The sequence below is a fragment of the Oratosquilla oratoria genome, chromosome 22, assembly GCF_046742065.1.
Source record: "Oratosquilla oratoria isolate Oo_2021 chromosome 22, ASM4674206v1, whole genome shotgun sequence".
Lineage (NCBI taxonomy): Eukaryota > Metazoa > Arthropoda > Malacostraca > Stomatopoda > Squillidae > Oratosquilla > Oratosquilla oratoria.
In genome coordinates, this window is record NC_134798.1 from 46,066,383 (window position 1) to 46,083,958 (window position 17,576).

The window sequence follows — 17,576 nt, forward strand, 5'->3', positions numbered from 1 at the left end:
AATGACGTATTGTAGCTGTGCGGTTTATTTATTTATTTATTTATTTATTTATTTTTTTTGCGGAGCCACCTAGCACCCCCCACCCCACCCCCAGCTACTAATTGTCTCGCTCCCCTTCCTGTCCCCCTCACCCACCTCCAGCCTACACTCCATATTATTTTAGTTGTGCACACCTACGCGATATAGCATTAGAAAATTAAATATTAATTTTGTAAATTATAATACATGAACGTAATATGCCATTTTCTTGGCGGGAAAAAAAATGCCTACCTGTCCCCCTTCCATGTTACAAGTGTTCCTATGTACTTGGTCGTATTTAATTGGGTATATAATGATAACTCGCAGAACCCGTGAAAAATTTCACGGATCTTGTGATATTATTAACATGATTATAAGCTTGTGCTACAATTTGATTCTCACTTTGACGCTTTTACTACTCCTTGAATCTGAATCTACTTTTATACTCTAAAACCATGTCTATTTTCTGATTTAGGTACAATTATAATATTATATCCGACCTCTACTCCAACTTTATTTCTTATTCTAACTTTGCTTCGACTTAACATTATATTTTTGGAGTGAAGTTATGGTGAGCTCAATGATATCGTACAATATGAAATATTGCACAATAATATTGATCCCTTTCTCAACTTCTTCCTCCCCCTCCTCTGTGTAAGTGTGTGTGTGTATGTATGGGTATGCGTGTGTGTGTGTGTGTGTGTGTGTGTGTGTGTGTGTGTGTGTGTGTGTGTGTGTGTGTGTGTGTGTGTGTGAAAGAAAAAATACAGTTCTAAAATTCTGACAAGGAAAAAACAATTTATACAATATAAACATTTGTTCAATTCAGTGAAAAATAATATAGTGAAATAGATCTATCATAAGTTTATAACACTTCTCTATAAGCAATATTTCTAGTAAAGATAATTCCTTTGCTTTGGTCATGATTAGACTAAAACGCACGAGCAATTACTTTGTCCAAGTTGGACATTTCACAGCCTCTCTTCAGTGACCTTCCATCCTACTCACCCGTGAGACGGGGTCGTTGGAACAAAGTCCACACATGCATCAAGACCTTCGAGATCATCGTGTCCGTCATGAGAGATTCAGGGTTTCAGGAACTTCAAGAACTTCAAGACCTACGAGATCTTCGAGACCTTCAGGTGCTTGAAAAACTTCAAGACCTTCGAGATCTTCGAGACCTTCAGGAAATTGAAGAACTTCAAGACCCTCAAGATCTAAGAAATCACTAGATCTGAAATATCCACAAAATCTAAAAGACCTACAAGATCAAAAAGATCCACAAAATCTAAAAGATCCACAAGATCTAAGAGACCCAAAATATCTAAAAGATTCAGAAGACATAAAAGATCAGCGATATCTAAAGATTCACGAGATTTAAAAGATTAACTGGATCTAAATGCTTTCCAATGGGTTCTAATCCTGCGTGACACACACAGGTACAAACGTATTAATATAGATATTTTTTCAGCAATCTAAAGATCATTTTCATCACATATTCGATCACAAAAACGCTCTAGTGTAGTCACCCCTCACATACGACGTTCTCTCTCGATAAAAAATACGAGAATGTAAATTCACCTTGGCATGAGATCACGTGCTGGACTCGTGATTGCCAGTTAATATTTTTCCGATTTGTAATACTCTGACATTTTACACACACACACACACACACACTCAGACCTACCCAGAGATCAGCAAATAATGAGCTCTGAACTCACTGCCGTAGGGTGGTGTCTGGCTGTCTCGACAGAGACTGCAGCAGATCCGAGGTGAATACACACACACACACACACACACACACACGAGTCCAGCACGCATACACCCAGAGCTCTCGTTCGGAAAGGTAATAGCTACCAATCATGAGCCCAGTACGTGGTCTAGAATCTAGATAATCCTTAAATGCGTCAATTGGGCACCAGTACATTCGCAGTGACCTGACACCACACATATTCCTGGAGAGCTCTTGAAAAAAGCGGCGGCCATTGTATGGCAACGTGGACTAAATTTATACGGAGAATACCAACCTGATCGCATTATAGACTGATAAACAAATAAATAAAATAGAAAATACATAAATATCTATGTCATTCATAATAATAATAATAATAATAATAATAACTGAAGCTTGTTGGACCAATTGACTGCCACTTGTTCCGGCAGTCCAAGCGCATATGACAAAGGTGACTGCTTAAGCAGCCATTCAGTTGCGCACATGGACGCAATATAGCAATACAAAATTAAATATTAATTTTGTAAATTATAATACATGAACGTAATATGCGATTTTCTTGGCGGAAATAAAAATTAAAAATACCTTGCTACAAGCAAATATACGAACGAACTAAGTCGCTAGCATAGGATCGGGGCGCCATCTTGTCGTTTGTCAAGTCTTGTCTGCCCGGTCTAGTATTGGCCTGGTGTACAACATCGGTACTTCCGCCAGTACCTTGCGAGGTATATATTCTTGAAGGAATGCTATGGAGCTCAAATCTATGCATTCTTTCAAGCTATGAAAAACCTATATACTCCGCAATCAAAAAAAGTGATTGAACAGGCCGCCAACATCAGTGACGACGACGACGATCCGGATGACCTTAAATTACAGGTACCGATTTACCAAATACACGTTACGTTAGTTAGGTTAGGTTAGGTTAGACGAATTTATCATCCTTTCATTTCTTCGACGTCGGCATCTATCATAACAAACATGGCGCACCATTCGTCCGGCGCGACTTCGTTACTTACGAAATCTGTTTTAGCAACTTTTTTGTTTTTTTATTTCCGCCAAGAAAATTGCATATTACCTTGATACATTATAATTTAAAAAATCAATAATTAATTTTCCATTGCTATATTGCGTCCATGTGCACAACTGAACATTTACCATTCAACTGGGCACCAGTACTTATGCAGTGACCTGACACCACACACATTCCCGGACAGCTCTTGAAAAAAGCGGCGACCATTGTATGGTAACGTGGACTAAATTTATACGGAGAATGCCAACCTGATCGCAATGCCCTCCCTCCTCCACACCTACACATAATAGGTTGTGGCTGGACATATCACATGCCAGTCTCAGCAATTAGGACAATTAATAATTTTCGCTACTAATGTGTCCATGGGCATGGGACTGTATGGTGTAAGCCTTAAGGTCTCTTGCAGTCTCCTCAATCCTTAGGTTCTTGTGTCATACCAGACGGTTCTATTCAACCAAGGGGCCGCCTAATGCTGAATAAAAACGTTTGACAACATTTTTTTTTGTTAAGTTCGTCATTTTGTATCTAAAGGACCAATCACGTAATCTAATAGTAAGGTGATTTTGTATAATTATTCAACTGCTTTGAGAAGAATTATTATAATTTGTCACGATTTCCTTTGCAACTTTGAGCAACAAAAGTAAAAGCGATATATCTATTGATTTGGTGAAATTTCGCTCAATACTTTTTTTGCTCTAATACACTGATTAAGCAGACGCTCAACAGTGTGTCTATGATTACGAGAAAAAGTATTTTCATTGCAGAATACTAAATTTCCACAATACATCTACCAAATAATTCCGTATTGTAAAATGGAGTATACATTAAACGTTCAGTCAAATATTTGGCTGCACGAATGTATTATCTTCCTAATTAATGAGGTTGAAATTCGGCTATATATAGTCTATTTCTAATCATCAGGGTGCAGATATCAATCTTAGTTTTGTCTAAATAGCAAATGCACCCGTCGATCGTTGTTTTCCCACAATAATAATCAATTTGTCACCTACCTTGGTCAATTTTCATTTGTTACTTCCATGTCCTGACATATTTCTCAATCTCTTGTCGTTTCTGTGCCTGTTGATCCATTCCTTTGAAGTTATTTTTATAATGCACTTCTCTTGGTACTTCACTGAACTGAGTATTTGTTAAATACAGAGAAAAGATTGTCACTGCTGGTCCAACGTCTAGCCTCCTACTATGCGTATAACAAGATACTGTAGGCCGACATGTCAACACAAAATTAACGCGCTTGCCAATCGTATCACCAGTTACGAAATATGAATTGTAATTCCGGCAAAATTTAAATCAGGCATAACATTGAATAATTAACTGATTAATGTTTACATATTATTATTATGTAATCATAGAATTTTCTATTTCCCCACTAATCAAAATTAACTGCCTTCAAATTGAAATATTTTCAAAAGTACTCGATAAAATAATTACCAGTTCGTTTGACATTCCCATAACTATTAAAGAGCGATAAGTTTCAGGAAGTGGGAAATTTTAAGTACTTGGGGTCACATGGAACAGAGTATGAAGGAATGAGGGTAAGAGGCGAATTATAGTGTAACAAAAAATACGTAAAGGTAATGAAACTTCACAGGAAAAAAGGTACCTGGAGATGAACACAGAAGAGAATACTGTACGTGGTAGTGATTGAGCCCACGGCACTGGACTTGAAATTTGAAGGAGGCAGAAACTTAAAGCCTAAACTTATTTGGGATGAAGTATTTAAGACTTACAGTAGGGCAGTGCTAATCATAGTGGTGGTCCGCGGAATTGGTAGAATCTAAGGAATAATATGGATATTCATTCTCCATTGCGCACGGCACGATCCTTAGTTGAACCACGACTGGATAAACTGACAAAGCAGGAGGCTCACCTTTCACACTAGTAAAATGATGTATATATATATATATATATATATATATATATATATATATATATATAATATATATATATATATATATATATATATATACATATATATATATATATATATATATATATATATATATATATATATTTACTTTTTATGTTTTGATATTGTATTATGTTTTCAAACTAGATTCTTTTTCAAATTTTATTATATTCATTATATATATATCGTTTCCGGTATAAATCAATATTACTACGAAATATTACCGGTAGGCTACGCACAGTGGAAAAAAAGAACCGGTCCGCCATATCAGATGGTTTGAAAAGCACTTCAGTTCGGTATACGAGGATGAATGGAGCGGGAAATATGGCGAGCTTGCAGATAATGGTTGATCAAAGAACGCTTTGATGGTTTAGGGTTATACAAGAATGAGTGAATAGATTGACAATGTGGATGGAGTGAACTTGGAAGAACAAGGGTGACATGAACAGTCAGCATGAAGGGGACACTGAATGCAAGAGATTGCAAGATGTCAAGCAAGAGAGGGCAAAAAATAGGATTGGAGTGTTTGCCACTGGATGTGGAAAATATTTCAAAGTTTTTTTTTCAATATGATTCTTGAATTGAAGGACAAAAGGTAGGGAGGTGCTTAGACTGAACTCTTTAAATGAAAAGGAGGAGGAGTACAAGAAGAAGCTGAAGGAGGAGTGGGAGGGAGTGAAGGATAGAGTAGAACTAGGAGTGGAGGAGGAATGGGGATGGTTCAAGGAGGGAGTCACAAAGTGTGCAAAGATGGTGTGTAGAGCGAGAAGAACGGGGAGAATTAGAGGGAAGGGTGGTGAGTGGTGGGATGGGGAGGCGAAGAAGGTTGTAGAAGAGAAGAAGCGAGCATTCACGGATTGGTTACAAAATAGGACGAGGGAGTCATATGAAAGGTACAAAGAAAAGAGAAGTAAAGCACAATATAAAGGAGGCAAAGAGGAGAGCAGATGTGAAAAGGGGTAAGAGTATGACAGAAAATCTTGAAAGTAATAAAAAGATGTTTTGGAAAGAAATAAAGAGAGGAAGAGGAGGCGAATCAAGTAGAGAAGAAAAGATAAAAGGTGCAGATGGAGAGATGATAATGGAAGAGAAGGCAGTAAGGGGAAGATGGCCAGAGTATTTTAGGAAGTTGCTAAATGTGAAGGAGGATGGGGAGGGAAGGATGGTTGCAGTAGGAAGTGCTAAGAAAATGACCGTAATGAGTGAGGAAAATGGAGGAGAAATAAGGAAGGATGAAGTGAAGGCAGTTGTTAAGATGATGAAAGCAGGTTAAGGCACCTGGTTTGGGTGGATGCCATGGAGAATGTCTAAAAAAAAAAGGAGGTACAGTGATGGTGGACTGGCTGGTGAGGTTATTTAATGTTTGCTGGAGAGAGGGTAGTGTCGGAGGACTGCCTGTATAGTTCCTCTTTACAAGGGAAAAGGGGACAAGTGTGAATGTAGTAGTTTCAGAGGGATTAGCTTGTTAAGTGTAGTTGGGAAGGCTTATGGGAGGATCTTGATTGAGAGGATTAGGAGAGGAACAGAGGGAGTAATTGGTGAGGAACAGTGTGGATTTAGGATGGGTAAGGCAGATATGTGAGAAAGCTATAGGAAAGGGGAAGGATGTTTTTTGGTCCTTTATGGACCTGGAAAAGGCTTACGACAGGGTAGACAGAAAGGCACTGTGGGAGGTTTTGCAGATATATGGGATGGGAGGAAAGCTTCTAGGAGCTGTCAATAGCTTTTACGAGAGTGGTAGAGCATGTGTCAGGATTAAAAATGGAGATTGTGAGTGGTTCGAGGTAAAGGTGGGACTTCGTCAGAGATGTGTTATGTCACCCTGGCTATTCAACTTATACATGGATGGGGTGGTGCGAGAGGTAAATGCAAGCGTGGTGGGTCAAGGATTGGATATGGTTAAAGAAAATGGAGAAAAGTGGGAGGTGAGCCAGCTATTGTTTGCAGACGACACTGCACTTGTAGCAAGGTCGGGGGAGGGTCTGAGGAGGTTGGTGAGAGAGTTTGGAAGAGTGAGTGAAAGAAGAAAGTTGAAGATAAATGTGGGTGGGGTTATGGTGATGAGATGTGCAAGGGGTGGGGGTGGTGGCAGACTAGAGGTGGGCATTGGGGGAGAGCGACTGGAAGAAGTGGATAGCTTTAGATACTTGGGTGCAAATGTAGCAGGAAAGGGTGAAGTGGAAGTGGAGGTGGAATGTAGATTGAGAGAGGCGAGTGGGTGCCTTGGTGGATTGGAGGGTGTGGTGGGGAGTGGACATTTGGGAATGGAGGTTAAGAGGGGATTGTATGAAGGAGTGATTGTGCCAACAGCACTGTATGGGGCAGAAACATGGAACATAAGAGAGGAAGAGAGGCGTTTGAATGTGTTTGAGATGAGGTGTCTGAGAAGTATGATGGGGGTTACTAGGCTGGATAGAGTGAGAAATGAGGAGGTGAGGAGGAGAAAAGGGGTGGTAAGGGAGTTGGGAGATAGGGTGGATGAAAGAGTATTGGGATGGTTTGGACACATGGAAAGAATGAGTGAAGAAGGACTAGTAGAAGAGGTGTGGTAGGCAGATGTGGAGGGAGTGAACATGAGGATGAGATGGATGGATGGGGTGAAAGGGGCTTTGGGGAAGAGGGGAATGTCTGTTGAGGAAGGGAGAGGACAGAAGACGGGTGAATGGAGTGGTTATATATGGACGATGTGATGCATAAGGTGGAATGGGTGGGGGTAGTGTGTGTGAAGGGAATTTGACACAGACCGAAAGGATTTCTCCCCGTCTTCTTCTTTTCTGCATGAGGGGACGGAGAGGGGGTCGCAGATTCAATGAAGCGACCTTGCTGTGGATGTGCTGTGTCTTGTGACACTGCCTCTGATCCAGGGCAGTGGACAGGATGAAGGGATGACCCGTCATCCAGGAGGTGCCAAGATAAGAGGGAGGGTAGAGGGTGGAGGGGAGTGGAATGCATTTAGGGATGGAATGGGTGGGAATGGTTTTTATGCCTTTTTCTTTTTGGCTACCTCCCTTGTAAGGGGGAGAAAGCCTTTGGTATATGTATGTATGTATGTACGATTCTTGAATGGGTGATACTAGGGGAGGGTCATCATGAAATGAAACTACCGGAGTAAAACAACTTCAGCTGTCAGGGTCTTCTATGAACGTACCACGTCCACTACATTGTCTCTTACCTAAGCCATGTTAGGGAGACAGGGATCACCCACAAGGATGTACGATGGATGAGGTAACAAATGGATTTCTTGGATGGGTGTTGAGTGAGTGGGTGTATACTTAGACTCGGCCACCCATCTTATAAAAAGGAAAAAGCCTCTTGTATGTATGTAAAACTATGTATGCATCCATTTCAATGAAATCCACCTATCCTTATAACATTTATTTCTCAGTTCATCCACAGTTAGGTACACTGAAACTAAATAGAAAGTATATCAACAGTACATTTTATTTACATGAAAAAACTTTTACTGGAACCAGACCAGTCCTCCATAATGTTTTGGGTACCAAAACTAACAGGTACATCACTGACTTCCAGCCAGGATATATTTCTATTAAGTATCAACAGAAGTTCTCAGCAATTTGGGTACCATCGGCCTCCCGGTGCCCCTTGCACTGTCCCAGGGCCACCCGCACCTTGTATACCCCCTTGCATGCCACTCTGCATACCCAGCCCTCCCTGCATGCCGCCGGTGTTCTGTAATCCACCAAGATTAACTTGCATTGCACCTGAGCTTCCCTGCATGCCCGCCCCCTGCATGGGGCCTTGCATTCCACCCGTCCCGCCCTGCATTCCTGGCATTCCCTGCATTCCTCGGGCCCCCTGCAGTATTCCCCCAGCCATGGAGGTGATGGGTTGCTGCTGTTGTTGCTGCTGCTGCTGCTGTTGTTGTTGCTGTTGTTGCTGCTGTTGCTGCTGCATAGCTCCAGACTGTTGCTGCATAGGTCCACCCTGTTGCTGAATGCCAACCATGGATCCCATGGTAGCCTGCATGCCACCCTGCATGCTGCCTTGCATGCTGCCTTGCATCCCACTTTGCATACCACCTAAGCTCCCTGGACCCATAGATCCCATGGTGTTGGGCATGTGTCCGCTGGCATCAGGTTGGGCCATGGAGAAAGGAGGCCCTGACTGAAGGCTGGTGCCCATGGTGGTGCTCATGGTTGTGGTCATGCTGGAGGTTACCATGGGGGTCGAGAGACTCGAGGTCATAGAGGATGGGATGGATGAGGGAACTGAACCCGGGGTGTGAGGGGAACCCACATGGGGCGACGTCATGCCCGGTGACGATAATGCGGGCTGAACAGTGGCTGTCGACGAGGAAGGGGCAGTTGGTTGTCCTGTGCCAGGGGCTGACGAAGGAGGAACTGCTACTCCATCTGGCCCCAGGTTGAGGTTTAGCACGAGTTCTCGTATGCATGGGTAGAGTGAACACTCGTTTGGTGGTACGGAGGCATGGCTCATTATTTCGTTGATCAAAGACGGAGTGACCTGCAGAGCTGCTGTATTGGAGTCGCGTTTGTCTGCCATTTGGGTTTTGTTGTTATTGACATCATATACTATTGGAATGATTAATACTTGCGGTTCCGTGTCTGGGGGTAGCTGGAGGTTCACCCGAGTCAAATGCAACTGCAAAGATACACACAAATCAGTGACTCCGCACATTGTCTAGATATCAATACATCATGCTTTCTCCTAGTTTCAGTATACCTTCACATTCTTATTAGTATGTTATGAATTCCTTCATTGAAAATATGCCCCCTTTCAAATGCATAAAGCTATGCATCATTAGTCCTAGCAAAACCCATGAAGTCTATGAAATCCACTATTCTTAGAGAGAGAGAGAGAGAGAGAGAGAGAGAGAGAGAGAGAGAGAGAGAGAGAGAGAGAGAGAGAGAGAATGAATCAATAGGATAATGCCTCTTCAGCTGAACAAACTTGTCTAAGATTAGGTATATTTATTTCTCACAAATGTTGAGAATTCTAATAAAATATATCTATTTATGTCATCCACTGGGATGAGGAGCAGGGAGAAAAGGGATGAGGATGATGATGGATGGGTAGTGGAAGAGGAGGAGGCTGAGGAGGAGGAGAGATGGGAAGTGGAAAAGGAGGAAGAGGAGGAAGAGGAGGAGGAGGACAAGGAAAGCTGAGAACTGGAAATCTATGGGAGGGCCCATCATTAACCATTGTGGGACTGCAGTTAAGAAAGTGAAGCTCAAGACAACCAATATTATTACTACTGAGAGGTATTAAAAAAAAAAAAAAATTGGTTATACGTACAAAAATGAGAACTTTTATCTTTGTGACGACAACAGCAGCCATTCCTGATGGTGCTATGGCTGGACCGATGGGAGGTACAGTGAGACACCACAGCACACTCCACTTCATCTGCTGTTGCTGCTGAGGAGTTGGCAACTGAGAAAAAGAAAAAAAAAATCTTAAATGTAAATTGCACTGCAACACAAACATATTAATGGATTTTAATGGGTTTTGTCCAAGTTATAAAATCTAATTCTAGAAAAGAGAAAGAAAAGGAGAAATAAAATAAATAAACAAGATAAACTGGAATAGAAAAAAAATATATATATATTATTCCCTTTAACTTCAAATAAAAATATATAGAACCTTTGCATATATATATATAAATATATATATATAAATATATATATATATATAAATATCTATATAAATATATATATTTATATGTATATATATATATATTTATATATATATATATATATATATATATATATATATATATATATGTAGTACCTGCTTCAAAACATCTATAGTGAGGAAATATCCCCACCCTCTCTGAGAGAAGGAGTTTGTGACAAAACTGAATCATATAATGCACAGACAGACAGGCTGATGCACACATATACATATACACTCTCAAATGGATGAAAGATTTTTTTAAAGGGAAGGTAAATGAGGACAGCAGCAAAGAATAAGTTGGTTGGATGGAGAGAAATGATCAGCAGAGGTCTGCAAGGTTCAGTACTAACACCAAATGTTTCTTATCTATATTGATCTATCTATATATCAGAAGCTTTTTTCCCCCATATAAAAGAAATTGGTAAGTCAAGTCAGAGGCATGTACCTATTCCCACCTATTACTCCCCTCCACTACCATTTCCACCCAAAAAGAAGAAGAAGAAGAAGAAGAAGGAAGAAGAAGGAAGAAGAAGGAAGAAGAAGGAAGAAGAAGGAAGAAGAAGAAGAAAACAATGAAAAATGAGGACTGTAGGCTGCTGCAACAAGATCAAGACACTATGTTTGCATGGAGCCACAAATGGAAATTTATTTTCAATACCAAAAAATTAAAAATATTGAAAGTGGGCAACAGCTCTTAAAAGACCATCTTTGAACTCTTCTTTGGGAAGTAAATACATTACAAAAGCAAAAGAGGAGAAAGATCTGAGTTTTGATAAAAGACAGGAGACAGATTTGAGTGTTGATAAAAGACAATCTGTCACCTGACAGACATATTTACTGGACTGTGGGTGACACACATGGACACGAATGGCTTTTCACTCTATGGATGGATAATGAATAAACTCACAGACACCCTCACCCTCATCCATCCACATGCATTAGTAGTATGGTCCCAACACAGTGAGAGACATGAACAAGATTGACAAAATACAAAGGTTAATATCCAAACTGGTTCCCAGACTGGCATATAAACCATATGAGAAGAGATCAAATGCACTGGATCTTCCAACATTGAAAGATTGAAGAGAGACCAGGGGCAACAGATTGATGATTGATTTCCTGTAACATAAGGATCACTTACAAAGGAAGAGCATGCCGACAGGAGACCTTTTGGTCCATATTATCTAGGTAGGATTCAGAAAAAAAAAATGTGCTTCCTCATTTTATAATTGCAACCATTCCACACATACACACTTCTTTCCTGCACCTCTTAAAACACTACCCATGAACCTACAGGGTATAATCAAGATCTTAATGAAAGAATATACAATATAGCACACGCAATGGCTGTCTAAACATACCAATTCCAGCTGCATGATCTTGATGCAATCCTTCAGAATCCTGCTGGAAGAGCTCAAGATCTTGACCACTGAAGTCACGGCATTTGGTTTGAAAGGAGGTCCACCAGCTTTTGTGTCGAAGAACCTCTCAAGTACCTGCAGGAGTTTCACACCAAAACTTGTCACATAGAATAGGTTTTTGTGAACAGTAGTGAGTGCGTACTTTGAGAGGGCCACCCCCTTATAAAGGGGAAAGAGCCTTTGGTACGAATGTATCTATGCATGCCACATATAATATTCAGGTCCCAAAGCCCTCTGTGACATTAAACCATATCATCATCATCATCATCACCTCACATTTTGTTTCTGTTAACTGTTAAGTCACAGTAAAAATAAAAATTAACGGTGCCCAAAACAAGAAGGCACATGCTCACCTGGAATTCCTCTTGTGTCCAGAGCTCTGGATGTTCTTGAGAATGCATAAGCTTAAGAGTGAGGCAATAGGTGGGAGAAGTCTGCATCACCACACGAGCCACAAAGGCATCTGACTCAGGTTTAAACTGGAAGCTACCAGGCTCACTTGAGGTAGAATGAAGCTGTTGGAGGAAGGCAAAAATAAGATAAAAGATATAGAATCAAATTTCCTGCAGTTTCTTTCAATAAAAAATATATATGTTTCAAATGTGACAAGGTGTAACCTTACAAGGGCTTTTTTCCCTACACTAAATAAAAATGGCTTGTCTGCAACTACACACATGTGTATGCACAAACACTGAATAAACTTCTTGGTGGTCATTAAACAAACATACAAAAATACCCCCCCCCCCAACTGTCTTTGGTTTAAGTACATTTGCCCTACTTTTCAAAAAGCTTTCATAGTATAATTCTTATACCATCTACCCACCATATCTGAGTTCTTGATGGCTTGCTGCAAGTGTCTCCTGATGTAAACAGTGCCCAAGAAATGTTCCAAGATGGAATAGAGTCCGGCAGTCGTATTAGTGCCTCCCACCTGCAAAACAGCATAAATAGTTCACAGTCTCTCCAGTTGTAACCTTCCAACTACAGAAGAACTGTTTCATTCCTGATAACCAGAGCTTCTATCCAGAGATTTGAAAGTTAGTCGAGAGGAGGGGTAGTGGAAGTTAAAAGTGTTTGACAATCTTCTTGAGTGGAATTTAGTCTCCAATTCTAATCAATGGATACATCCATGGATGGACAACTCTCCTTATGTACTAAAGTGGTGAAGATAGAGATGGAGAAAAAAAAGTGAGGTAGAAAGAGTGTGTGACAGATAAGAGAAAGAGAGAGAATAAATACATCAAAGAAATTCTTATCACAGAGAAACTTTGTTTTAATAGGGTACCTGTGGTGGGGAGCATAATGAATGCAAGGCCTCATGTGTAAGGACAGTGGGCACAGCAGCAGCGTAGAGTTTCTGCGGCAACACACGTGACATGTGACTCGTACTACCACCTGTGAAACAAACGCTATGTAACTCTAGTCTGTAAGTGTGTTACATATCAACTACATAAAAGCTAATGCAATCAATATCCTTTACAGGGGAAATACACAAGACATTACCCTGTAAATGAGCAGGAGCTGGCGAATGCTGAGGAATACTGTGTGGTCCCACAGGGGAAGGTACTGGTAAGAACCCAGGTGAGGCTACCCCATGGGGTGCGGAAGGTGAATTCGCCGCTAGGAGGCCTCCACTTGGTGAGGGGTGCGTCATCATTGCAGGTGACGGGTTCATGCCGGGCATGGAAGGGGGAGAGGCCAGGGGGAAACTTCCGGGTGCCGGGCTCTGGCTGAATCCACTGTGACCTGTCTGCATAAAGAAAGAGTAAATATTATTATCAGCACATTATACTAATCTGTTTTAGTATCATCATCATTTATGCCTTTGTTTTTTGGCTACCTCCCTTATAAGGGGGGAAAAAAGCGTTTGGTATATGTATGTATAATTAAAGAAAAAGGAGAAAAATAAATAAATAAATAAATAAACAAACAAATAAAATGGAAAAAAAAAAAAAGTATGGTTGAGATGATATGGTTCAATGAGTTTTGGGTATATGATATGGGTATGCTTTGACTCGGCCACCCCACTTATATGGGAGAAAAGGTCTCTGGTATACAAGTCGAAGACTGTGATGTATATGCAAAATTTTCAGGGGCAATAACTCAAGAAACCTGTAAATTCTCTTGACACATAATGTTGATTTTATAATAATTTAATATCCATCGTTAACTAACTTGTATGACAAAGTGCCACACTGAAGGATTTGGTTCAGATTATTGCAGGGCAAGTGTGAGGGTCAGGCATGAAGTGGGTGAGTGACTCGAGTTGAATGTGAGGTTGGGCTATTATCATGCTCATTCAATGTATAAATGGATAGGGTGCTATGGAATGGGTGGGAGTAGTTTTTATGCCTTTGTTATTTGGCTACCTCCCTTATAAGGGGGAAAAAAGCCTTTGGTATATGTACATATGTACTATGGCAGGACAGTGCAAGCAAACAAATTGTTATGTGTTGATGACAGCACAATTGTGGTCAATTTTGAAGAAAGACTGAAACAGGTGATGACACTTAGGATGGGTGCATGAGAGACAAAAGTTACGAATGAATGTGGGCAAAAATAAAGTGACAGGCATGTACAGACAAATAACTCACCTGTCCAATACTGCCTGGATGCGGACTAGCTGGCGTGTGTGGGTTGGACGAAATGGGAGGAGTCATGGGGCCGTGACGAGCTGGAGAAGCAGATTTTTGCGAGGGCCACGGGCTGTCGTCCATTGGGATTGGAGTTGGAGGATTGTCGTCTTCGGATTGGGAACGTCTCCTGCACATTGCATTTTCTTCCACATATTGGTACAGGAATGCCTTGTTGAAGATACAATAAAAAATAAATAACATACATACATATACCAAAGGCTTTTTCCCCCTTACAAGGGAGGTAGCCAAAAAGAAAAAGGCATAAAGTCATTCCCTCCCATTCCATCCCTAAATACACTCCACCCTCCCTCTTATCTTAGCACCTCCTGGATGACGGGTCATCCCTGCATCTTGTCCACTGCCCTGGGTCAGAAGCAGTGTCGCAAGACACAGCACATCCACAGCAAGGCCGCTTCATTAAATCGGCGACCCTCCCCCTCCTCATGCAGAAAAGGAGAAGATGGGGAGAAATCCCTTCGGGCTGCGTCAAATTTTCCTCACACAATACTACCTCATCCCCCACCCCTACCCATTCCACCTCATGCATCACAGCATCATCCATATACAACCATTCTCCATTCACCCCTGTCTTCTGTCCTCTCCAGTCCTTCCTCAACAGACATTCCCCTCTTCCCCAAAGCCCCTTTCACCCCTTCCATCCATCTCATCCTAGGTCGCCCCCTCATGTTCACTCCCTCCACATCTGCCTTCCATACCTTTTACTAGTCTTTCTTCATTCATCCTTTCCATGTGTCCAAACCATCCTAACACTCTTTCATCAACCCTATCTCCCAACTCCCTTACCACCCCTGTTCTCCTCCTCACCTCCCAAAAATAAATAAACAAATGAATAAATAATTGAACAGAGAACCAGATGTGCCTATGCTTTCTCAGTTTTCAATTTGTTCATAACTGACCTAGTATGATAATGACCAACAAATTCCAAGAATGCTAGATCTCTTCACTGATTACATCTAATAAAGACACACTACCTATTACAATATTCAAATAGTCTTACCCAAACTAATTTCACCTCATTAGTAATACCTACTTCATGTTGTGCGCGTATAAATACATTACTAAACATACACATAAAGCAAATATAAATATGAGCCGCATACAGCCATAAACATAACTTACCTTCAGACCTTGAATGGGAGTAAATTCTTCAATGAGCTTTGTGGTTTCAAAGCTGCTGTAGGCTCCATCCTTAATGGCTACAAGCCCATTTGGGAGCAAGTCTATATCGAGACAATAGGCGTTTCGGTAAGCCAGCCGAACACGCGTGGGGGAGTGAGGCAGAAGGGTGAAGTTCTGGACAGGGGCCTGGAGTTTCTGATATGTTAATATCGCATAGGATATGCATGAGTATGTGAGTGTATAACATAACAACAAACATATTCTTGGGATGTTATTCCTGCATATTTTTATAGGCTGCCATGAATAACCTAATCATAAGCCACAATTATTTCTAAAGCCACGTGGAGAATAATGCAGAGAAATCGCATGTGAAAAACTTTACTAATTACACGAAACATCTCAATTCAGTGCAACTACAACAAAACTGCACTGCTTCTGACCCATGCAGTGGGTGGGGGACAAGGATCCTTCATCCACAAGGAGCTTGAGTGTTTTTTAAAGGAGGAAACAAATGGGTGATGGATGGTTGTGGGATGGGCGGAGGGTGTGTGCGTACTTTGGCCAACAACCTCCCTTCTGAGAAAGAAGAAGCCTTTTGGTATATAGACAGACAGACAAAACCCTTTACTACCCCAAAGGTTCCTCTATACATATATACCAAAGGCATTTTCCAGTTTATAAGGGGGTGCCTAAGGCACACACCCACTACATACACATCAAGAGGTTCCTTTACGCTAAATAAAAATGTCAAGTGTTAGCCTGAATCCTTAAGTACTCTGATTGGCCCATTAATTGCCTTGGGATTTTATTCTTTTGTTTTTTGGCTAGCTCCCTTATATGGGGGAAAAAGCCTTTGATATATGTATATAAGTGCAACTGTGTGAGCTTTGACATGTGTTCACCCATTTTTGTGGTGTGTTTAAGAATATTTGCTACTATGGGTTTGAAGCTCATTTTGGAGAAATACTTGTTGACAATGTATGCAATATCACCAACAAGCATTTGGTGACGGTATTTTACCATGAGTTGCACCAAATGCATTGTATGTGTGTGCTTTCTATTTTGTTGGTTATCCCCCTAGCTTTCTGGTTTTTTTTTTTATTAGATTTGTGATGTTTCTATATAACTGTTACAGTTGTTTTTTCCTGTTCTATTAGGTTATATATATAAATGTATTTGTAAGTGTATTTGTATGTGGGAAGCTCGCTGGCTGAGCAGGTTATGGTGTCGCTACTTGCGGCAAAGGTCGAGGGGATGGCGGTTCAAATCCTGCCGGTGAAGTTGAACCAAGGGCATGGTTCATTAAATGCCACGCTACAAAGTCCTCTGTGAAGGGCACTGTCCTAGCCTTCCGATAGGGGGGAGTTTGTGACATTAAACCATAGCATCATCATTTGTATGTGTGCACACACTCACACGGCCGTTCCCCCTTTAACAGGGAGGTATCTAAAGTCAAAAGGCATAATACCCACTCCCACCCATTACATCCACCACACTTTCCTCCCTTTCATCTTAGCTCCTCATGGATGATGAGTCATCCCTGTATCCCACCCACTGCCCAGGGTCAGAAGCAATGCAGCAAGACACAGCACATCCACAGCATGGCCACTTCACTTACTTGGCAACCGCCCCATCTCTATCCCCTCATGATGAAAAATAGCAGATCAGGAGTCCCTTTGGGCTGCATCAAAATATCATTTACACATAACAACTCCCTATCCTCCCCACTCCCTCCCTTCTTGGCTTAACAGCATCATCTATACACAGCCATTCTCTACTCACTCTTATTTCTTGCCTTCTCCTGTCCTTCCTCAATGCAACTTTCACCCCATCACATCTCCTCATATTAATTCCCTCTATCTCTGCCTTCCAGACCTCTTTTACTAATCTTTCTTCACTCATTCTTTCCATTGTTCCAACAACCATCCCAATATTCATATATATATATATACATACATACATATATACCAAGGCTTTTTCCCCCTTACAAGGGGGGTAGCCAAAAAGAAAAAGGCAT

The 17,576-nt window shown here is 41.1% G+C and overlaps 1 protein-coding gene across 3 annotated transcripts in view; it reads right to left on the reverse strand.

Moving 5' to 3' along the window:
- Positions 1-8,129: 8,129 nt before the first annotated feature.
- Positions 8,130-17,576, reverse strand: part of MED14 (mediator complex subunit 14) — a 35,536-nt gene continuing 26,089 nt past the window's right edge. For 2 of the 3 annotated variants that reach the window (XM_076205859.1, XM_076205861.1), the window contains 9 exons: positions 15,560-15,754; positions 14,378-14,587; positions 13,287-13,533; positions 13,069-13,178; positions 12,607-12,714; positions 12,137-12,298; positions 11,724-11,858; positions 9,985-10,119; positions 8,130-9,330 (listed from right to left, as the gene is read on the reverse strand). In XM_076205859.1, coding sequence (XP_076061974.1) covers positions 8,275-9,330; positions 9,985-10,119; positions 11,724-11,858; positions 12,137-12,298; positions 12,607-12,714; positions 13,069-13,178; positions 13,287-13,533; positions 14,378-14,587; positions 15,560-15,754 — 2,358 coding nt within the window. In that variant the 3' untranslated portion in view covers positions 8,130-8,274. The remainder of the gene's footprint in view (positions 9,331-9,984; positions 10,120-11,723; positions 11,859-12,136; positions 12,299-12,606; positions 12,715-13,068; positions 13,179-13,286; positions 13,534-14,377; positions 14,588-15,559; positions 15,755-17,576) is intronic. The other variant, XM_076205860.1, reaches the window with a different exon arrangement.